The following is a 25266-nucleotide window of genomic DNA, read 5'->3' on the forward strand; positions in this document are numbered from 1 at the left end:
TATTTCAGTCATTTTGCTAACAAGGGGATGGCATTTCCCCTCACTGTGTGTAGCTGTATGGATTTCATATGCTATATATTTATATATATGGATTTTTTTTTTAAGTTATGTTTTTGGGCTGTTTTTGCCTTTATTAGATAGGACAACTGTTGTTGCCAATGGTGTCTTGATCTTATATGAGGTGTGGTAAAGCGCACTGTTGACAAGGTTATTGTGAGGCAGCAGAAAATGATTGCACCACTGACTACCACCAAAACCTGGTCTAAAGTCAATGGTACAGTATTTTTTCCTGTTGTAAAAAGAACACATGATTCAGATCAGAAAAGATGTGCCTACAGAGGTGGGTTCACAATGCTCTTACACTCTGCTCAGGGCACTACATTTAATCTGCGGGCTGCATGTAGGTTTCATGTAGTACTAGGTCAATTCTCTAGTCAGTACCCCTGAGCAAGGTCCTGGCTTAGAACTGGTGTTGGTCCCTGGGCGCTGCACAGTAGCTGCCCACTGCTCCTAACATAGGTTACATAGAGACGCTGACCTTTACCGTTATAAAAATTAACATTAACAACAGATAAATAGCGGAGGGGTCGCAGGTGTATGAAATAGGGTGAAGCATCTGCCCATTAAGAGAGTCAGTGTGTGCATGAAGCACAACAGCATAATTTCATAGATTGTTTAAATCTCGTGGGACACTGACAAGATCAGTCAGGATCTAATGTTAATTAATGTTCTGTGTTCTTCAAAGCATCCAAAAGGCCACACACACACACACACACAATTATTTTGCAGATTAATGGCAGTGCCTGCATCACTACAATTCATTTTATGTCTGAAACACACCTATGATTAATTAAGAGATTAAATAAAATCCCTTTGCACTCTGCGCTTTACTTTGCACTCAGATTATGTGCCATTTTACTGGCAAAAGTGCAGCTGGACACGCCCTTAATTAACTTGATCCATGCGTTATAAATCATCTGCATATGGTCCCAAATCTGCTACACATCAGACTGTTAGCATTGTAAGCATGTTATCATGCTAGGATTAGCATCATGCAGCCAGAATTAACATTGCTGTGGACTTTTGCTGAAGTTTTAATTTAACCATATTATTTGGGAGTTTCAGGATGTATTATACATCACAGATAAAGCAATTTAGCAATAGAAGACAAATAAAGGATCTCCTACTTCCAAGGAAGGTTTTGTTTTGAAGCCTTTGACCTCATTTATTACTATCTTACACAGCATCTTTGTAAACCAAATGTCAGCATATTTACACTGCATCAGGCAGCCAGTTATTTTTTCTCCTAAAAATCTTATTACATCATGTTTGCAATAATATATGACCTTTGTGTGTTTATCATATGCTCCAATCAACAACTTCCTTCAACTTCAAGCTCCCTCATGACTGCAAATGAACCTTTTCACACTTTCAAATAATCAGATCAAATAAAAAGTCTAGAATCAGGCAAATGAATCTGGCTTTGCTTAGCAACGGACAGATCAGAGGAAACAAACTCTCGGTGGCCTTTTCAAGCCCGACACAGTCTCCTCCTGACACAGAGCATTCATTATAAAAGATGACTGTGATCATCTGGGAAGAAAACAGTGGTTCTGTCTGTCCTCGGGTCAATCAATCTAATTCAATGTCCCTGCCTGCAGCTTTATCCCAAGCAATTACAGTGAAAAGGTTTCCCTCACATTCGCAGGTAATGAGTCTTCTGAGACACAATCACTCATATTTCAGTGCTGGACAAACATAAAGGACGACATGTCTTGCTGTCTACCTGTCCAGAAAGTGATTAGCAACCTGCGACTCTCTAAATACACACTCGATATATGTTAGCCTTCTGTGTACTTTATTTTGTTATTGAAATGTCGGTACCACTTCACAATGAGACTACTCTTATAAATGGTTTGTCATTAGGTTATTAGGTTGTAAACAACCATGAATTATAAACAAGTTATAACATAGTTTTCACACTTCAATGTGGGCTCACAGCCTGGCAAGATCCTGCTGCTTACTACTAATTAATCTCAGTAATGAATTACTACCATTTATAACTAGCAAAAGCCATTCTTGAAGGATACTCACCCTGACCTGTACACTGATACCACTTATTTAGCTAGGAAGCCTTCACTCATGTAATTCAGTTTAACTTCAACTTTCAACATGGTTGGTTAACACAGTTGTATAATAGGTTATAACAGTAAATCACACACCAACAAACAAATACAATAAATAATAATTGGATTATTTTTCATTCTTCCTCAACATGGAAACTAATGAGGCTAACATCACTACTGAATGACCAGGGTAGCAGTTGAAGACGGGGATACTGTTTGCATTTCTAACCATAGTTTTACTGATGGTGTATTTAACATTACCTTTTCTCTCCTCTCCCTCTGATTAGCTAGTTCTCAGATCCCATGTTGTTATGCTAAACATCCTCACTGATAGTCAGGATACAAAATTAGCACCAACCACCAGCACAATGATGGTTAAAATATGCAAGTGGCTGGGAGATTTGCTTCACTCGCCAGCCAAAAAAAAAAAGAAAAGAAAAAACCCAAACAAACGTAATCCTTTGATCATGTGTCTCTCCAGGGCTGACACAGCTGTAGAGACGACGTGGCCAGACTCTGTCTCCTAATTAGTAAGCATCAGTATCATTCACTAACTTCAGTTTTGAAATATATAACTTCTTTGCCTCTGTTGAGAGCTTCTCTTAATAACCATTTGATAATGAGTGACGGACAGATGACAAATGTGACAAATGTTACCTGCTTCCCATTCCCTAAAGAGGGGGGGGAAACTTCTGGGTGCTCTTTATTGCTTTATTCCAAAACAGTGGCCTACATTGTTTGCTAGCTACCTAAAGAGTTAACAAAACAGTAGCTTACAATGTTTGCTATCTAGCTAAAAGGTTAACAAAGCAGTAGGCTACACTGTTTGCAAGCTACCTATAAAGTTAACAAAATGGTAGACTACATTATCTGCTATCTAGCTAAAACGTTAACAAAACCATAGGCTACATTGTTGCTAGCTACCTAAAAAGTTAACAAAACAGTAAACTACATTGTTAGCTATCTAGCTAAAAGGTTAACAATAAGGTAGGCTACATTTTTTTGCTAGCTACCTTAAGAGTTAACAAAATGGTAGGCTACACTGTTTGCTAGCTAGGTAAGAAGTTCACAGAAATTATTTGCTTGCTATGTAGTTAGCTGGGTTAGCCTAGTCATGACGGCTCAACAGAAAAGCTACAATTTAATATTTAAAAACTGACTGTTCTAACAGATCAATCCAACCTTATGAATCTGATAATTTGATATGTTAATTTGATATGCCCCTATTAAACCTTCTGATTACAAAATGCTGACGGTCTTTTTTATCTGTGTTGTAAAAACTTATTAATGATTTCTAAAGTGTTTACGGCCTACTTAATAACCTAATTATAAACCATTTATACATCATTTATGAGGACAGTCTAATTGTAAAGTGGTACCAAAATGTCTTCCCTTTCCCTTTGATCTTTGTTTGCAAGATTCCTCTTCTCAAGGTGGACTCAGACACTAATCTGCATTGCAGATTGTCCCCCAGCTCTTTTCATTCTCATTTACTTTGCAGGAAAAGCTCTGTGTAGTGGTGCACAGTCGGAGACTCTATCACAAGCTTGATCCATTCGCTTTCCTCCACACTCTACCTCCACCTCTTCCCTCTGCTGCTCCGCTCTGCTTCCTGCCTGCGAGTCTGACCCAGCTGGCATTACATTACATATCAGAGGAGCTCCTGTTGAACACAAAACCACAGCAGAGGAGGACCAAACACCCTGCAGAGTACTACCACGCTGCTCTGATGTGCACCGTCACCCTAGCTGCAACACACCGTCTTTCTATGTGAAAACCAAGTGAGGTGACGCTCACACAGAGAACAAAGATTCAAGGCAATTAAGATCAGAAGACCTGCGTGACATTTAAGTGTAATACCTGCAGAGGTGTGAGCACCCTGAAAATGGTGAGCTTCCTCTGTGAGGGGAGGATGTAACAGTAATTCACAGTGAGAATTATCTTTTTGTGTTCTGAGAAACAGCTGAATGAAGCATTCTGCAACACATAACTAAGATTTTCTCACCTCAGTTCATTATGCCGTAATGCTACCTCATGTTATCACATTCAAATTAAGAGCACATCATGAAACTTATGCACTCTCTAAATTATGCACTTGATAAATAAAGGTGTTTATTTGATTTCACTGTTGTTATTATTTTCTCCTGGTTGTCAATTATTTCCCTACTGCACGTTTCCCGAGGATTAATACTGCAGCAAAGGTCCAGTTAAAATACTGAGATGCAACATGTTCAAAATGAAAAATACTGTTTGTATGTATGTACTGCAACACTGATGCAGAAACGCACTACAGTCCACAAGCAAAAGTGCCAACTGTCACTGAAATGCATTTTATTTTCAAAAATATCATGTGCTTGACACAGCTCTGCCTTGTGATGCTCAGCCTCTTCAAGCGGCTGATTGCGATTACGATAAAAGAAACCATGTTTTTGTTTTCTTCTGCGTGTTTTAAGGCGATGCACTGGTGGAGCTATGACCACACATCATCTAATTATAATGTTTAGCCTGTAGTGTAGCCTTAATCAGTTATTTTACTTCTTACACCTTGCATTTTGTCGTGCAGTCCTGTGTCATAAGTAGCAAATGAATGAACTGTGAACTTCACCTTGAATTCTAGAGTTGCTGTAGATGATTACCGGTGGAAGTCTCATTAAAGCTCACAGTGTTGACTGACTCAGGATAGATCCCGACAAATCTCAGTCCAGTCTAACAGATGGTTGGTTCGGCAAAATTAAAAGCCAAATTCTTGATTTGAGCAAAAAGAATATTTCTGCAAAAAGACCTCCTAAAGGGATTTCTGCTAAAATTAGTCACCCACCAACTCTGAGAAAGACCGAACCAGCAAATTTAGTGGGAGATTTTATCTAAAGCCAGATCTGTATTAAAGAATCCAATGTTGTTGCTCTGACGTAGGTGTGCACTGTCCTTACAAAAAGCTAGATTACAAGTTTCCTTATTTTGTGTGAACAACTTGTGATTAGTTCACGTGTACATACACAGATAACTTTTGAAAATAATTAACTGTATATTAATTCATAATATATTCTGCATGTACACAGAAGTACCCAGTATATCCATATAGCATAACACGTTATATGTTTATAACATAAATTAGCATGTATGCAGATCCAGGTGCACACCTGCACCTAGTTTTTCTTATTCAACAAATGCCTCCATCAGACAAAAAAAATGTCAAATGAAGCACAATTCCTGCCATTTCCAGAGTACTGATTATTAATTAATATGTTTAAATTGTTAAATTCTTAACGGCAATTAATTGATTCATAGTTAATCATTAACATTCACATTCTGTGGATAAAATAACAATGACGATGTCAAGAGTTAGCTCAACACTGTAAAATGTATCCTTGTTTTTTGGGCTTTTTATGCCTTTAATTGATAGGACAGCTGAAGATACGACAGGAAACTGGTAGAGAGAGTAGGGGATGACACGCAGCAAAGGGCCACAGGTGGGATTCGAACCCACGGCCGCTGCAGAGGACTCAAAGCCTCCATACATGGGGCACACACTCGACCAACTGAGCTACCCAGCCGTAAAATGCATCCTTGTCCATAACATCCTCTGAACTCATATTTTGGGACGCTGCTTACACTGTTGGAAATGTAGCTAGTTAAACAATAAAGAGAACATAAGATTTGAGAAGTTCTGTTTTGAGGAACAGCACATCCCCTGGATACCCAAAGGGAAGAGACTAGACATAAAAGATGACATAGCCAATAGCTCTTCTTTGACACCAACTATGTCACTGTGACGGCGCTGGTGCCAGAAGCTCAACAGATTTTGCATAAAGTGAACTCAGGTTTCTGAGTCAAAATAAAGAATATAATAAAGGAATTTGTTGTTTCAGTTGACTACATTTACCATCAACGCTGATCAAACAGCCACATGAAAAGTGCTGAATTTTCCTTTTAAGTAATGGAAGCATAGGATCAAGTGTTTTTAGCACTTGGCCCATACAAGGGGATTAAAAGTGATAACTAACAAATCTGTCTCTCCCAAGCCCACCAGTTTTATGGACGTGCAACACTAAAATAGTAATAATGTGCTGCAGAAAAGGACACAGGACTGCACATATTCAGACTGTAGAACCTGTGGTCTATTCAGCACCCTTTCCTTTACATATTGACAAACAGCACCACTCCAAACAGGTTTTCCATGGTTTGTCAAGCAAACGTAAAATCTTAAACAAATATAATGGACAGGAGCAATGGCAATAAAAGTTCATTATGTTCATCATCTCGTCTTGAATGCTGCTGAAGGAGGTTAGCTCCGAGTAGCAGCAGCTTCGACACAGGCTCACTTAAGGTGGACAAGGCCAGCTGTTCTCATTTTAGCGACAAGCTGCTCCACCTTTTCTCAGGAGATGACCACAGCCCCAGTTACCCCACTTAAAAGACTGAAGGGTTCAATGTTAATGTTTTTTTCCCCACTTGTCCCAGTTGGGAAAATGGGTCAGAAATCTACTTGCCCAAAGTCAATTTTTACTTGTACAAATTGATTTATGTACTGAATTAGTAGTTATCAAATAATAATAACAATAATACAGGGCTGCAAGGTCAATAAAATGTCAGAAAATAGTGAAAAATGTCCATCCCAGTTTTTCAAAGTCTTGTTTTGTCAGTCTTAAACCCAAAGATTAATATGGTAATACATGAAAAAAGGCAAGAAATCTCCATATTTGAGGGTCTGAAAACAGCTTCTTCCATTTTTCATGAAAACCTACTTCAGTGATTAACAGATTACCAAAATATTTTAATATTTTAATTCTTTTTTTACAACTTGCCCAGTGAGTTGCCAGATTTACTTGCCCAAAATGGCATTTTACTTGCCCTGGCTAAGTGGACAAGCCTTACTGTTGAGCTCTAGACTCTTGAATCTTTTCACGTTCTTGGATGTCATGTCTCTATTTTTCGCACCAAATTATAGAAAGTTGCATCAATAAGAGTTATTGATAAGAATATAAATAAGTATCTGCATTGATAAGCAGTATTGGTATCAATATGGATAAAATCCCATCCCCAGGTTTAACTGAGCTTTTCAGCCTCTTTTTGCTCTAATTCAGCTGTAGGCCCTCAGTACTGGCAAAAAAGCAAATGGCAGACAGACAAAGCTACTGTTGAACAAACATTCAGCAGCTACACTCCTGTATATTTTTTCTTGGGAGATGGTGGAGACCAAAACAGAGCAAAAAGTGCGTGTGCATCATCAGGTGGCCAGAAATATGACTCAAAATGACTGTTAATGTAACACATTCAACTTTAAAAACTGTAACACAGCCAAGCACAACTTCATAATGTGTAATATCTGCACATCTGTCAAATGATTTTATTATTTTTCCTTCCAGTGACTAAAAAAATGTAATGATGCATCTTCCATTCACTTTGGACCTCCGACAAAACTGAAAATCTTTTGTACACTGGCGTGACTTCTTGACTACACAACCACCTGACCTAACAGAAAGGTTCAGAATGATAAAATTGGAGTAAATTGATTCCAATCTAAAAGTGGACATGTATATAAGTGCCAGATTAAGAAGTGAGCTCTTCAGTTTGAGGCTGAATGAACTGTAGTGACGTGGAAAACCAGCATCTGAAAAGAATTCCCAGCACTCAGTTCAGCAAATCATCATATTTAAGCAAAGTAACTCCAGTGTAACAGTATACGTTTGTATGGCAATCACTCTCAGTAGCTGGCAGCTCTGCTTCGTTCCAACCTTAAAAGCAGCTTAGCAAGCCTCTTAGAAACCTGCTTACTGCAGAGCATGTGAGGAAATGAACTCTGCTAAAGAGGTACTGTGGTTTACGTTGAACTCTAACATTCACACACAAAAGCACACACAGATTGTTTCAAGCTTCCTACAGAAACATTAACTAGATCTTCATCAGTCTACTCAAATCAGGCTGGTAGAGATTCACCACATGAAAATCTTTGTAGATCAATAACCACCAATCATGCATTCTTTTTTTTACATGATTGTCAACTATTAAAACTGACATATTTTTGCAGATTTTCTGACATGTTTTTCTGACCTTTCGGGCAAAGGTTTTGCCCCTAAGTGAACTTCATCATGTTAATTGGATTTGTGACAGATGATGAAGATTATGTTTCACATCCTGGTGAAACGATGGCACGTTTTAAGTCCGCAGCTTATGTTCACAAGCTTATTTGACTGAGCCAAAAAAAAAGTATATTCTACCAGGTCTGAAACGCAAACACGCAAAATAAAAGAGAAATATCTGTTAATTGAGTTATCTACTCTACTGTATGTTCTCTGATGAATGTGGTTGTTTGTTCATGCCATCAGTGTGCTATATGTGATAATTTTGTTAAACATCCAGATATCTGAAAGAAAAACTAAATCAAAGCTCCATTTCATGCAGTTCTAAATAAACATTGAATTAGTTGAGATTTTGTGAACACAGAGGTTGTATCAGGAGAGAGGTCTCATTTCACCCTCTGCAAAACACACTCCACACTGATTGTTTTTGACAGTTAATTATTGATAATAACCCTGTATTTAATTTAATTTAATTAGGTTGTAATTATTTTATGAAAGAAATTCTGGCTGCTAAAAGCTAAAACATGTCTGCTGCACTTTTTTCCAACAGTGCGGGCCTCTGTGTCCTCCTGGTTTCAGCGCAAGATTAAAATCTATTTGTAGAAACTTGTTTTAAAATGCAGGACATGGGTTATTCATTACAGTGAACATCAAGTCTGTTTAAGTCTGTATTTATTTTGTCAAAATTACTTTATTGTGTGGAAATGCAGAGAGGTCTTAGGACAAGCGCAAGAAAGGGAGCGTGCGAATATCTACAAAAGTGTCGATGTGATGTAATCCTTCTTGATGAAACCTGATGTTACTCTACAATTCTGTGGTTCACACTGCAGATTGGAGTCTCTGTTAACAGTGACAAACAGCTAAATCTGTTACATACACTCCACTCTTCTGTATAACATCTGTACTTTCACTGTGTTGCTGTTCATGCACAGTCTCTGTAAAAGCAACCCCATTACTGCCAAGGTGATGGAAAAAAGACCAAGTATCTCAAAATGAATTATTCAATGACTATTTCAATAAAGTTTCCTGCTATTTTGACTCATAACTCATATCACACACTTGTATGACATCATTATACAGACTGACCTCTGACTGGCTTTCCGTGGGTTAACCCTAACCCTCAACTAAGCGTCAAAAAAATAGGAACAAAACTGAACAAAAATTAAATCATCCTTAATCCTTGAATTATATTCATTATTTCTGTGAATTTATTTGTGCACTAAAGAAAATTGTCAATGCCAAGGCTAAGTGCTCTTGCCCCTAAAATGATTAAATTACAGGCCTGCTTGTTACAGAGATGAAGTGCACGTGGTTGGGGATTGTGGGAAAGTTATTATTGTTGATCATTACTATTATTTATTTTGGTTTAATTATCTGTAAAATTCCACATTTCCTGAGGACTGCCTTGACAACAAAATGTCTTGCCTTGAAATGTTACCTTGGTAATAAAAATATAAACAAACATGTGATTCACTGTGAATAATGCAGGAAATAATTATAACAGCACAGTCTGAAAAGTGGTGAAGGGTGTGGAAGATGTAGTTTTATGTGCAGTTGGGATAGAAACTTAAGTGTTTTTTCTGGCGTCACTGCCAAAAATCATTCAAGACCAGACACATGAACACGATTTTAGGAATTCAGATAGAATAAACACTCAAATATATTTAATGAAGACATGGTAAAAATTTGATTCAATTTTATATACACAAAAAAAGCTATCTTCAAAGCTATCAAAACACAATTTTGGTCTAAAAGCCTTCAACAGATCACAGATGGAACTGCACTTGATTTTCTCTCCTCAATTATTTGCTGAAGTCCTTGAAATCCAAAAAACATTTTAACTTCCTGTGAGAAAAAAATATACTCCTGTAAGCCCCTTTGTCTGCTTAATACTTCAAAAACTTAGTTAATTTATAACAAAGAGCAACAGAATATTTCAAAAGAAAAGCTTGAACATAAAAAAAACTTAAGAGGAGGAGGAAAGGAGGAAGGGGAGAGGGATTAAAGCACTGAATGGATGTGTGAAAACTTTAAGTCTCGTCAAGTCTGTCCCGTGAATGAGAGGTGTAGCAGCGGTGGTGCGGACTCACCTCGGAGGGCAGGGAGCAGCGAGCGGTCTTTCCTATCATCACATTTGTTACACTCGCTGAAGTAGAGCAGCAAGAACACGTCCACCAGCACCCACACTAAAGAGGTGGTCAACACCACCTTGCAGTAGACAAACCGTCGCATCACCTCCCCGGGATGTCAGCCAGGCAGCCAAACGGTGCTCAGGGACGCTCGGTCTGCTGATTCGGCGCTTGAACTCTGGAGACGGGGCGAGGAAACAGGGAGCAGACCGAGCTGGTTTGACTGACAGGCGTCATCCTACAGGAGAGAGAAGAAAAGAGAAAGATAATGGGAATCAAGAGAATTATTTCAGTCTTGCCGCTGTGAATCAAGATGAAGAATGATGATCGAAACCTATCAAAAAAAAAAAATGTCAGCAAAATCTATGAGAAGCCACATTTAAAACAGATCAATAATTGTCTCTTGTGGTTATCAATCACCTCCAGCCTTCATTTCATACATTTCATCACATTTATAATCAGAGTTTAAATAACATTTTCCATTTATTTGTTTTACTTTTTGTATCAGGGAAATGTGACATCATACAAAAGGTAGAATCCATTAGACCAACATGAGAGCAACAAAATGAACAGAAAACACAATAAAACCAATACTGTGAACAAAACTGAGTGAGGTTATGAGTTATATTTGGTACAGATATGCAGTTGACTACATTAATGACAAGACTATGTATTGTATTTCTATATTCTACATGTGAGGAGCGGTGGAGGGTACTTTAAAAATGTAATCTGATACCATTACTAATTACCTCCTAAAAATGTAGTCAGTAACTTAATCTATGTATCACAATATTAAAGTACTGTAACTTGATTATTTAGCATTACTTTTGGACAACTTCAATACCAAATATGGTGAAACTGTTTAGCCTAATTCATTTTGTTGTTAGGTTTATTAATTGTTTTTCAAACTATCCTTTGTTATGTGCAAATGTACGTTTAAGATTAACATATTTTCACGCTCAAACTTCAAGTAAACTGACAGAAACCTATTGTGCGGCTTCTGTTTTTACCAACACGCCATCCCTGTCACCACCACCTATTGTCCCAAAATATTTTTCAGTAGTAGTTGTAGAATTGACAGGTTAGCTAGCTAACTGGATTCCTGTGTAGCTAAGTCAGTGATTGGTCTGTGTAGCTAATGTTAATGGCTGGTCCTTGTAGCTAATGTGAGCAGTTTGTGTAGCTAAGTTTGTGGTTAACAGAGGTGTGTAGCTAACATTAGCAGTTGGTCAGCATAGCTAATATTAGCGATTTGTGTAACTAACATTAGCGTTTGTGTAGCTTACGTTAATGGTTGGCCTGTGTTCCTAATGGCAATGGTCTGTCCTTGTAGCTAACGTGAGCGGTTTGTGTAGCCAAGTTTGTGGTTGTTCTGAGTAGTTAATGTTAGTGGTTGGTTTGTCTGTGTAGCTAACATTAGCAGTTAGTCAGTGTTGCTAACATTAGTGGTTTGTGTAACTAACATTAGGAGTTTGTGTAGCTAACGTTAGCGGTTGGTCTTGCAAATGTTTCCTTGAATAAGCTGCTGAGTTTCTTGGATGATGACATTTTCACAACTGAAGGCAGAACTGAAGTTGTACTGTGATGTTGTCTCATTTATTTTAAAATTTATTTTAAAGTTGTAATCCTGCTAATAAACCCTATTTATACTAAATGAATCTGTAAGCTGATTACACATTTTTTCTGTAACTAAAGGAATACAGTTGCCCTTCTTGCATCCTAATTACCTATTCTAGTTACATGTAATCAATTACTCTTCAAGCCTGCACATGAGGAGCGAGAAGAAACAAACGGAAACAAAAAGAGCTAGAAGAGAAGAGAGAAGGTGAATTGTGAGTCAGATACCACACCAGATATCTGCGTTTGAAAGAAAGAAAATCTAATAATGAGACGCCCCAGTGGCTTATGGGTTAAAGGTTAAAGGTTGAGATCTGCTATCAGCAAAACGTGACAGATCCATGTTGGAAAAACAGTTGCCTTAACAGTGTTGAATAAAATTCAGCCTTTCCACTATCAGTTACATTCATTAATCATGGCGGGTGGCCAGCTGAGTTTGTTGTGCAATAGCAATCTCTGGCACCATGTTACCTCACATACAAATGGTTCCAGTGAGTTCCACTGCAGAGAGATAAACAGCTTTTAAATCTGAGAAAAAAAAATTAAGAAAAAAAATAAGAGCGCTGGTCTAAAATCAGAAAGTACTGGCAGACACCCTGACTTGAGGAATCAGAATCATATCAGGAGGAGAAAAGGCTGCATCAGTATGTACTGATCAGGAGAGTTTACAGCTGAAAAATAAAGATGTCCATTATTCCTTGGTCACACAGCACAACTCTCAGTCATCAGACTGCTATACTATTCACACTACACACTTTTCTGTCTTGTAATCAAGAATCTTGTTGTGGTTTGAAATCTATATGACTGATCAAGAACAGAGGGTCACACATTACAAGTATAGCCCTATTCCACGATATACAATATACACTCTCCGACTTCTTCGTCGGGTACACCTTGCTAGTATCTGGTTGGACCCCCTTTTGCCTTCAGAACTGCCTTAATTCTTCGTGGCATACATTTTACAAGGTGCTGGAAACATTCCTCAGAGATTTTAGTCCATCCATGATTATTTGAATCTCCCGTTGCACCACATCCCAAAGGTGCTCTGTTGGATTGAGATCTGGTGACTGTGGAGGCCACTGGAGTACAGCGAACTCACTGTCATGTTCAAGAAACCAGTTTCAGAGGATTTGAGTGTTGTGGCACGGTGTGTTATCCTGCTGGAAGTAGCCATCGGACGATGGGTACACTGTGGTCATAAAGGGATGGACATGGTCAGCAACAATACTCAGGTAGGCTGTGGTTTTTAAACAATGCTCAGTTGGTACTAAGAGGCCCAAAGCGTGTCAAGAAAATATCCCCACACCATTACACCACCAGCAGCCTGAAGCGTTGATACAAGGCAGGATGGATCCATGCTTTCATGTTGTTTAGCAAATTCTGACCCTGCCATCTGAATGTTGCAGCAAAAATCGAGACCAGGCAATGTCTTTCCAATCTTCTATTGTCTAATTTTGGTGAGCGAAATGTAGCCTCAGTTTCGTGTTCTGACAGGAGTGGCATCCGGCGTGGTCTTCTGCTGCTGTAGCCCATCTGCTTCAAGGTTCGACGTGTTGTGCGTTCAGAGACAGTCTTCTGCACACCTCGGTTGTAGCTAGTGATTATTTGAGTTACTGTTGCCTTTCTATCATCTCGAACCAGTCTGGCCGTTCTCCTCTGACCTCTGGCATCAACAAGGCATTTCCCCCAGAGAACTGCTGCTCACTGGATATTTTCTCTTTTTTTTTTGGATCATTCTCTGTAAACCCTGGAGATAGTTGTGCATGAAAATCCCAGTAGACCTGCAGTTTCTCAAATACTCAGACCAGCCTGCCTGGCACCATCAACCATGCCACGTTCAAAGTCACTCAAATCATCCTTCTTCTCCATTCAGATGCTCGGTTTGAACTTAAGCAGGTCGTCTTGACCATGTCTACATGCCTAAATGCACTTAGTTGCTGCTGTGTGATTGCCTGATTAGATATTTGCATTAACGAGCAGTTGAACAGTGTACCTAATGAAGTAGCTGGAGAGCGTGTCTTTGCAATTTGTGTACTGCAGTCCCTTTTTAATTATTGCTTAAAGTATATCCAAATACCAATATACATGTGATAAACTAACTAGCTGACATATTGGTCCAGATGATTTATTGGTCAAGCTGTCAAATACACACACACACACACAGACAGACACAGACAGACAGACAGACAGACAGAAAGACACACACACACACATCTAGATTATAATAATAATGACTACTTGAGTTTTCAGACATGGTACTCTAGCCAGGAAGGGTTACTGAGGTCCACCCCAGGTTTTTTTTCTTTAATAGATTTTTCTTATCTTAAAAACAGGGGGTTACGGGTGTCACTGCCTTCATTCTCACACAGACCTTTATGAGGGGGATGGTCTCACCCAGCTTCCCACATTGGACTGACCCCAGACCCTCCACATTTCTCCATTTGAAAGGATGAATGAATGCTAATTTCCTCTTCTTCCCTCTCCCACTTCCTACACGAGTAGAGCTGCTAGGACCATCTGGGAAGCTTTCATACCAGAGGCAATTTGTGGAGGTTAGATGTCTCATTGGCATGGGCTGCATGCCTCACAATATTTCTGATGAAAAACAACATCGTTTTCTGTCAAACAGGATTCCTACTTGACTGAAATTATAGTTTTTTGTTGACTGAGAGGCTTATGAAAGTATAATCAGAATGGAAGTGGGACGATGAAAGAAAAATGCTTTCAGCCATAGATGATCAAACACAAATATCCAGTGCCCTTTTAGACATTCATAACAGAAACATAAGCTACAATATACTATACATCACAGTAATACATTTATATGACTAATGACCAAAATGTACTCTTAGAAACAAGGCTTAGAAAAAGGTTCTCTCTGGAGGGCTGAGGTTCTACCCAAAACCATTTGCTTCTGATCCAAAGAACTTTGTTTGGAAGAAAGAGTTCTTCAAGGATTGTTGAGAGCACTGGGTGTAAAAACATGTTCTCTCAATTTAAACTACAGTACCTGTAACACAGACTGTTAAAAAAATGAATGACTGCAATACATGATCCATGGAATTCAATCATTTTATGCCTCATGTATAGAATACAGTACGGTTCTTCGTAGAACCCTAAGAAGATAAGAGGGTTATAGATGAAACACTTCAAAATATATTTTTTGACCCTTGAGTGGGGCTTAGATGAAACCCTTGTAAACCCACCCAAGGGTTTCTAATGAGGGTCCTGATATATTTCAAGGGATACATCTTGAACCCACCTGGGGGGGTTCTACAGATAACCCTTTCATATTACCAGGGTTTCATGTAGAACTCACCCATGGAGTTGTAAAGAGAACTCTGATATATTAAAACGGTTTTCGGAAGGATCCTCTGGTTGGTTCAGGATGACCAAAGGGTTATCAGTAGAACCCCTTGGAATATAGAAGGGTTCTCACTAGAACCCCTGGGTAGGTTTGAGCTGAAACCCTTGGAAAAGGGTTTTTGGTAGAACTCCCTGTGTAGGTTCTTGTTAGCACCCTGAGAAAGTGGAAAGGCTCTGAAGAACCCCCAGATAGGCCTTTTCCACCAACAAGGAACCAGCCCCGTTCCTGTTCAAGCACCTAATTTTGAACCATTCGGAGCATTTTCACCAAAAATAAGTAGGTTCAGAACCTCAAAATTTGGTTCCAAGCTGGAACCGAAAAGAAAAAAGTCTTAATCTACAGGCCATTGTACCCTGAGCAACGCCCTGACCACAATGGTTCTGCACAAAACCAGTTGAAACGTGGGCTAGTTTACTGGATAGCACCAAGGTTCAGAGAAACTTGAACGGAACCAGTTCAAGAACCAGAGCTAATTCAGTGGAAAAGTGTGGATAGGGTTCTGGGTGGAACCATAACACCATAGAAGAGTTCTCTGTAAAACCTTTCGTAGGGGGTTGTGGGTGGAACCATTCAAGGTACAACCCTTTATGTTGGGCTCTAGGTAGAAGGATTCCAAGTGGAACCTTTATAAAAGGTTCTACAAGGAACCAAAAAGCATTCTCCTGCGGGACACGGCAAAGAACCCTATATGGTTCTAGTTAGAGCTTTTATTTCTCAGAGTGTATATCAAAAATAGGTTTGTGCATACTTTCCATACCCTTTACTTTTACAACTAGTGGAAAATGCCTGCAGCAGCTCCTGTGGGGAATCTGACAGATTTCCTTCCTTATCTTTCACTTGCAGCATGGTAATGATTTGGCACTCCACGCACACACATTGTCCTCTCCGCTCGCTGTCTAAATGTCCATCACAGGGTCTGACACCGCTGCCCTGGGCTAATTCTTATCTCATTCAAAAACAAGGCAGCCTCCGTCCAGCTGCATCAGGAGCTCTACACTCCGATCACATGCAGCGCGGCGGATGATTTCAGACAGACAGAATTCAAACACCACTCACCGACTCCTCTAAACCAAAGTAGATGGGAGCAATCTAGACTTCGGGATAATGAGCGTAATTGAGAAAATGGTCTCAATAAAACTATGCTAAAAAAAACAAAAACAAGTCTGAATGTAGCATATCACCTCCACTCACATCGCAGACAGATCAATGGTGATTCTGTCTGTTTGCATCTAATAACCATCTGCTTTGGCGCGTCAGTGGCAGAGGCATGCTTGGGTTTGGTACCACCAACGGCGCTACCGGCAGCCTCCCGGAGTCTCGTCCGGAGAAGCCTGAGTCAATTAGCATAACCATCTGCACAGATGAACAGTTCTTGTCTGCTGTACACAGCGCCGAAAACAGGTCCCTCCAGTCTTTACAAGACACTTTTTTCCAGTCCTTTCGAGACAAGTGTAAACAATCAGGCATTATTAACCGCTTCCTCAAGTGACAGCTAATTGTGTTGTTAGCTGCAGAGAAATGTCTGGACTCTGGAGCTGTGCTATGAGCTAATTTATGTATTCCTCTTTCATTCCTTCAGCAGGAGAGCTTCTACTGTATGCAAATGTCAGACTAACTAATTGCTGAGGTGATGAAACGAACAACGGTTTTCATTATCGTTTAATCTGTCAATCATATAATACGGATGTGACAATATATCAGATATTGTGATAACACAACAAAATACCGTACCGGACTGTGACGTATTAGATGGTTAATACTTTTATTATTTTTTATTTTATTTCATAAAAGACCTTCTACTGACTGACTTGAGTTTTCATTTCTGTGACTGGTCCGTCAAGGGTCAGAAAATAGTGAAAAATATTGATCACCGTTTCCCCAAAACTCAAGGTGACGTTGTCAAAAGTCTTTTGTCCACAGCCTAAAGATATTTAGTTTACTGTCACAGAGGACAAAAGAAAACAGAAAACATTTACATATGAGAAGCAGAAATCAGAGACTTTTCCTTAAAAATAATTGTCAAAAAAATAGTTGGCAACTAATTTAATGGTCGACAGCTGATCGATTTATTGATCAGACCATGTCCACAGTAAACTGACTCAGATCAATGCTTGACACCTGAACCTTGACAGCAATATGAAGAAAAGGTGATCAAACTGGGCTCCTAAATTATAGATGTACTCGTGTGATCAGTTTTCTGCTGTTGACCAAAGGGGATTGTCTGAGATTTGAAGTGTCTTGCTCATGTGTATTTCAAGGATAGAAAATAGATGGATTGAACCTGCTGAGGGGGAATTCAAACCATCAAATCCTCCAGTTTCACACCTGCATCTCTATTGTCAAAAGTTAAAGGATGTGTATTGAACATCAATACTTTTTGAGTGCAGATGTCTGTGACATTAAGTGTTGAAAACTGAAAACATTTGCACTGAATGATTGGGGTCAGCGAGCAGCCTCTCCAGTGGCTCCCTGTGGCTTTGACAAAATTATTATATAAAAGTTAGTAATGGTTATTTTTGCAACGTTTTAATTTTCATTGCAGGCATAAAGTGATTTTTACATTCTCCACTTGTAAAATGGTGAAGTCTGCACCAAATTTAAAAAAAAAAAAAGGTTATATATTCTGTAAACTAAAATGTGCATTTTAGCCCACGTCTACGGCTCAGCACTTTAGCCGGTGGCTAGTTTTAACACTCCCAAAGTTCATGATGAATGCCAAAACCAAAAAAAGAGACAAGTCTCAGAGGAAGAATAGTTGCTGCTCCAGACATTTTGAGAATAAAGGATGCAGACTCCTAGCCAAAACACATTATACCAAGAGTTCCCAAAGCTTTTTCATTTCCAGGAACCCCAAATTGAACAATATTAGAACACAGGTCCCCAGTTTAAGAGGACTTTGCCTTTCAGGAAAATGGTATGCCTGTAAGACAATGTATAGACCAATATAATCGTAATGCTTGTCAGCACCACATACGACCTGCTAGAAGTGCCTGGTGGTGTCTGTATCTGCAGAGAGGCTACCCTCTGCCTGTATTTCTCATTATTTTGTTGTGCTCGGGATGCAAAACTTCTGTATTTGACATCCTTGGAATGAGCATTTACAAACAGCTCAAACAAATCCTACAGATTCTACTTTTATTTTTATGTTTTTAGATTTGAAAGTCTTAATGATCAATCGGTGATCAAACTAGGGTCACTATAAATCACAACTCTATTTCTTCCCTTGTTGGTTCAACTTCCAAAAAAATTTAATAAAAGTTAAAATATTCTGTTCGTCATTTTGCTGGGGACTCCCCACAACACACTCAAGAACCCCAGTTTACATTATGCAAGACAAAAATGTTGAAATTTGGCATATTTCACAAAAAAAACATTTATTTCTCAAACTATAATACTGAGAATAAGCATAATTTTGGTACCAGTACCACATAAGAATTGGCCCCAGTATTAAAAAATGCCCAGCCCTGCCAGGAACAGGAGGTGATTACAGAGCTGATCTCAATAAGCCCATTAGTCAAATGTCTGCAGCTTCTTTTATAACCCAAACAACACAAAAAGATTACACTTCTCACTGTAAAGGTGTGGCATACACACACACACACACACAAACACAAACACTCTGACCACGTTTCATTCACCTGCATGCACATTACATATTGACTTTATTCTATTTACGATGAGATGTGACACAAGAAACACAGTAATTAGGAGCTAATGAACATGGTAACCTTGACTAAATGCAATATGAAATTATAAGCATCATCATTACATCTACTGGCATGCTGTGTAAAGGAACAAGACCGTGATAATGTTTGGTTAATTAAAGGGTTGAGGAGACTCTCTGCTTACCTAAATTATGGATGGAGTGAACCGGTGACCTGTTCCAGCCTCGCTCTCAGGCAACGTGTTGAACGCAGACAACATGACCCGATACAAATACGGCACAATTAGCGGCTAAAATTAAACTGTTTGATTAATTAAATCGCTCCTGCAAACGCGCAAACGACACCTAAGTTATACGGTCCATCTCGACACGGAGCGGTCCACAATCCCGAGTGACACTGTCCGTCTCATGGTACCTGTTTGGACTCCTCGGTGTGATTCGTCCCCAGCTGAGCCGCAGTAAACCGGCGGACGCGGACGGTCTCCATGAATTCTGTCCATTCGTGGGGACGCTCGCTGCGGTCAACGCTTCGGTGCAGACGTCTCCGCGCCACGCACCTGTTCTCCGACTGGATATTATAACGGTGAGGGAGGACAGGCAGCGAGATAACATCCAGCGCAATCTAACCTCAGCTCAGACCCACCTGCGACTGCCTCCGTTCTCCTCTCCGATTGGCCGAGAGCGACGTCGCTCAGCAAATCCCCCTGAAAGTGGAGCGTCACGGGCGTCTGGTACATGTAGGCGGGTGCACCGCCGCCACCACCACAAGCGAAATAACAGTGACTGCTGCACGTGCACGTGCAAAGTAATGTCTGCTTCGTTTCATTTTGAATTATATGTTTGTCATTATTTCCTGATAGACGTCACGAAGAAATTCTTAATAATTAAGAAGTGATCCTGGTGAAAAATAAATATGTCAAAGCTGGATTGTACCAACAAAGCTTCATTTTTAAACCTGATTCAATCATGGTTTAACTTTAAAGAAACAATTCACCCAAAAATTTAAATTCAGTCATTAACTACTCACTCTCATGCCAGCTGAAGGTGGGGTTTAGTTTTTTATTCCACAAAACTCTGCATAAAATAAAATAACAGAAAAAAAAACAACATAAAATGCTCATCTGTTGTAATCCAAGTCTCCTAACATGCCAAGTTGACTGAAAAAAAAAGTTATTTACCAAGTTTTTACCTGAATCTTCACTGTAGATGTGCACACTGTCTGAACTGTGTGTGTGTTGTGACAGTGTGCAAGCAGCATGTCAGGACTTTAGGAGACTTAAATTATTCCAGATGAGCAGTATGGAGGCATTTTATTTATTTATTTATTTATTTATTTATTTATTTATTTATTTATTCAGTTGTTTTCCTGTGAAACTCCAGCAGTGTTTTGTGGACAAACAAATTAAACCTTCACCTTACTGTGCTTTTATGTGCTAAAGTAGAACAACTTCAAGTATACTTAATAAATGTAAAGTATATGGCAGTGTATGTACTGATATACCAGCTTAATTAATGAAATTAAATTTTGCCTCATTTGTACAACTTTTTCAAAGTACATTGAAGGATTTTTGTAAGCAAACAAAATAATTACACTTTTGAAAAGTAAACTAACTTACCACTTTAAATATTTTCAATGTAGTTTCCTACTTAAAAGTAAACAACAAAAATACATAATACTACTTTAACTATAACAGAACAAGTGTATTTATTTGCATTGAAGTTGAACTTAAAGACACCTATTTTGAAGTACAAAAAAATAAAACTTGAAACAGCTTTTGCATTTTTAATTTATATTTCTAATAGACTAAAGTATGCTTTCTAATGACCTGAAATACATTACCAGTAAATACATTTACAGAAGGAGGGGAGAGCGGGGCATCTCGTCACACTTTTTGCTTTCACTTCATTTTCTCAGTCTCAGCACATCACATTTTCAATGTAAAATTAAAAAATACATTTTTGTGCACAAATGTATAACCTTCAGATTTTCACAATTATATTTTATATAATAATATAGAGTATATGTATAAAAGTAGAGGTTTTAAACACTCATTATTGCAGTTAAAAGCGTGACAACTTGCCCCGCTCTTCCCATACTGCAAATATTGTACTTTTTACTCCACTACATGTATATAGACTTGTATTATGTGTTCAACTTTAGTTACTTTGCAGATTCAGAATACTAATACAACTAATAAATAAACTAATAAATGACGATATATTATTATTGTTTAAGCTACCAGCAGCATTAAGTATTTAAAATGAGTCCCACCTTTAACAGCTGCAAAATTAAAGTGAACACATCAATGAATCATTAATCAAACATTATTATTTATATGATTCTGAAAAGGCTAATTCTGCATAGTGAGTATTTTCACTATTCTGATGCTTCTACCTCTGTGCTTTTTACTTATGTTTTGAATGCAGGACTTTTGTAGAATATTATAAGAGTATTTCAACACTAACTACTTTTACTGTAGTAAAGAATTGAAAATCATTATTCCACCACAGTTTGTTTGTTTGTTTGTTTGTTTGTTTGTTTGTTTGTTTGTTTGTATTCACGATTGCTGCATGAAAAAAAGAACATGTCAGGAAAGTTTCCATGTCTCAAAACTTCTTTTTTATTGAATTTACACTTTTTATTTCAGTTAGCCAGCTTTCAGGAATGTTCACTTTTGCTTTCAGTTTGTTTTGGTATTTTTCAGAAATGAGATTAATTCATAAAATTAAATTCATCATAATGTATTACAGCTTTATGTTTCTTGTCATTTAGCTTAAATTAAATATAGTATAGTAATAACATCATATTTGGACTCCTCAGTCATATCAAGAAAAGCCAGACGGCCTTTCTTTTCCTGTAAAGCCTGGTTTATTCATACAGTAGATTAATAAATTTGTCAGATTCTATTCAATCCTTGTTTGAGTGAATTAGATCAAGTGCAGAATGTGAAAACCTGTGAGCCTTCACACTGTTAGATGTTTATCTAAGAGTTTTTACATGCATCATGACAATAAAGTAATTTACAGCCTGGCGGTGGTTAAATGAACACTTAAACAACAACATAACTTACACACACCTTGGTGTACAATCTGCCAGTTTAAACAAACGCACTGGTGCTGTTTTGTCTTTGTCACATCTATTTTTAAGGCAGGCCTTAGGTGAGTCATGCTGAACAATGCTGCCATCTACTGCTATTGACGAGAGGCCTTCATCGTCTCGTTGGCCTCTGGGCGACGAAGTAGATCAAACCTGAGCTCAGCATTTAAATCACATTCAGCGATGCATGCATGGTAACACTGATGTACTGTGAACAAAGCCCTGCCACAGGTTGGTTTATTTGAAGCTTTTATGGCCATTTTATTGAACTCGACCATAACGCAACAGCTGGTAAACACACTGTAGTAGGTGCACTGTGAGATAAATCTGACCATGCTCAGTTCATGATTGTATAATGGTACGCGGATAAACAAACACCGTGTCCACACCAGATCCAAATCATCCACTAGATGTCAGTGCATGTCCTGGCTCCTCTTTGTTCCAGAGGGGCAGAAAGACTTCACGTCACGGCTTTGTGCAGCAGGTTGGAAAAAATTTGTTGGTGAACTTGCACTTGTGAAATTACATTGGCATGTTTACCACCAACATCTGAAGAATGTCCTCGACCTCTGTGTGTTGTTGTTTATCTTTTTTTTTTTTTTTAAATTACTTATTCAGTAGTTGTTTCACAGACCTTCCTCACAATAATACATTTTTGACATGTCACAGTAATAAAAGCACAGCCAAGGCCGGGTTTCTATTTAGCTGCTTCGGTTTCAGGGTCCTGCTATTGTTCATGCTGACTCACTGTCACACTGTCTTACTGAAAAGAACTGGAGCCACTGTTGGTGCTGCGCTGCTCCAAGACAAGGTTATTGATTTATAAAATGTGCGGACAGGATAGAAAAACTCTTTCTAACATCACCAGTTTACAAATGGCAGCCTGTGATGGTTCATCATCACTTTTCAAAAAAGTTTAGGAAAACTAATCTAGAGCACAAGACCAGTGGTAGACAGTAATAAAGTACATTTACTTGAGTACTGTACTTAAATATTTGTTGTTGTTTTTTTTTTGGAAACATTTGACTTTCTCTCCCCTGTCAAAGACAAATATTGTACTTTGACTCCACTACATTTCTAGGAAGGTTGTCGGTACTCGTTACTTTTAGGCTAAGCTTAGCTTTGAAGTCAGCTGTTGCTGTTTTTTCTTTTCTCAAATGCAACTGGCCACACACTATGTTCCTCAAAAGGAAACCAATCACAGCACCTGATCTCAACTGGGACTGATGTAAAAGCAGAAATACGTCATCCAGCATGCAAACTGTCCCTCTTTAATTCAAACAAGAAAGACAAAGTTAAATCTCAAGATGTTATTACAATTAGAAAAAGAGAAATAATTCCAGGTAGGCTTTTATTGCTGGATTGTTTTTATTGGGATGAAAAATGCTACATAATTCATGTATATACTGAATATGTTGTATATATATACAAACTTGGAAAACTCTTTACAGTTCGCTTCAATCTAATTTTATGCAGCGATTTTAATACAGATACATCAGAAAATGACAATAGATGTCCTTTTTGTTTTTGATTGCATTTCTGTCCTTAAGTTTTTAGACTTTGACTCAAGTACTGGGGTTGAGGACTTTGTCATCATTCAGAAACATGCAAATGATTATTCTACTGTAAATTAAGATTGGCGTGAGCACCACAGTCTCTGATTTCCAGTTGCTTGGCCAGCTTGAGTCCCTGAGAAAACCTCTGGCTTAAACTAAGACCTTCAACCCGGAGCGACCTGCTCCACAGCATCCTGCACCACGCTGTTGTACCTGACGGGTGGACGGTGCTCTGAGCTGACAGGACGCAACACGCAAGACTCCAGCAGGATGAGAAGAGGACAACCTTAACTACAAATCTCCCTTCTAGAGTTCAAGCAAGTTTATTGTCACACATCATCTGTTATAATAAACCTTTATTTCATTCGCTTGTTTCTCCCGACTGAAATAAAGTATATCCTGTACTCTCTGGTGCTGTGTGGCTGGTCGTGCAGCAGCTGGTTCACTCTCCTCTCCCCGCTGCCCCTCTCTGTCTCTCCTTGTCCACTCTTCAATTTGTAGGAGCTCCTTTTCTGTAAACTCGGGCTCGAATAATTATGTACATCCATCAAAGGTCTCATCCACATTGTCAAGGTCAGGAAAATATTCGTTTTGATGACACTAATCTACATTTCTCTACTCCTACACGACCCATTCTGCTCCTGATTGCTACCATTCATGTCTCCTCTGTTGTCTTCATGTAACAAGCAAAATTTCAAAATGAGACTTCCCTTTGACTGAGATGTGGTTACTCACAGGCCGGAGCAAGAGAAGGCAGGGAAGAAACGCTTTCTATACTGTTGGCAGAGACTTGCACTAATGATCTGAGGCTGTCAGTGGAGAAAATATGCACTGCTGGTGGCTGCACTTTGACAGGGAGCATTCGTCCCTAAGCATAATGTTTTAGCTCGTTTCCCAACTGCCGCCTGCAGGGCTCTCACTCAATACTGGACCGAAAATGGACAAAAACGGTTGTTCTATCGTCATACAAACACACAGGGAAAGAGGGTCCAGGTTGAAAAACACCAAAGTTCCCCTTTAATGCACAGGCTGGCTGAAGCTGCAGCTATGGGTGCAAAGGCCTCTGATTGGCCAGACTGTTTTTAATTATTTAAATTTACTTCATAGAAGAAAAACTAATCAAAACAATGACAACAGCAGCAAACTAAACAGGACATAAAATACATTCCAGAAAGCTGATTGGGTAGATGTGGGCCATATCTACCCAGTCAGCTCCTGATCTGTCAGGTCAATTGTGTTTTCAAACAGATTAGATTAGATTACATTAGATTAACCTTTATTTTCTCCCTTAGGAGAAATTTGTCTTGGACATTTGAGAGAATACAGGCGACACAACTACACACATGTACAATTAACATACAGTATCACTGCCTGATCCATAAACCCCAAAAAAGCAAACACCCAAGAGTACTGCACGATGCCCTAAATCCAAGTGTTGCACAGATGCCCTGCCCAAAGTAGATGCGCAAAAGTCCTATACAAAATTATTACACAAATGCCCTAAAGAAGGTTATTTCCCAGCAAATGCCCTACATCAAATTATTGCAGGTCCCTCCCCTCACTCCTCTCTCTCACACACACATTTCACCTCCTCCTGTTAAGTAGTTTGACCGATAGTGAGACTAATGAG

At 38.8% G+C, this 25266-nt stretch overlaps 1 protein-coding gene across 2 annotated transcripts in view; it reads right to left on the minus strand.

Annotated features, from left to right (window-relative positions):
- Nucleotides 1-19575, minus strand: part of galnt13 (polypeptide N-acetylgalactosaminyltransferase 13) — a 66091-nt gene extending 46516 nt beyond the window's left edge. Inside the window, exons 1-2 of one of the 2 annotated variants that reach the window (XM_084725250.1) lie at nucleotides 19169-19571; nucleotides 10297-10573 (exon numbers count right to left, since the gene is read on the minus strand). In XM_084725250.1, coding sequence (XP_084581376.1) covers nucleotides 10297-10438 — 142 coding nt within the window. In that variant the 5' untranslated portion in view covers nucleotides 10439-10573; nucleotides 19169-19571. Of the gene's footprint in view, nucleotides 1-10296; nucleotides 10574-19168 lie in introns of both variants that reach the window. The other variant, XM_084725249.1, reaches the window with a different exon arrangement.
- Between the last annotated feature and the right edge of the window lie 5691 nt (nucleotides 19576-25266).

This window comes from Lutjanus erythropterus, chromosome 8 (genome assembly GCF_056507025.1).
Source record: "Lutjanus erythropterus isolate fLutEry1 chromosome 8, fLutEry1.hap2, whole genome shotgun sequence".
NCBI lineage: Eukaryota > Metazoa > Chordata > Actinopteri > Lutjaniformes > Lutjanidae > Lutjanus > Lutjanus erythropterus.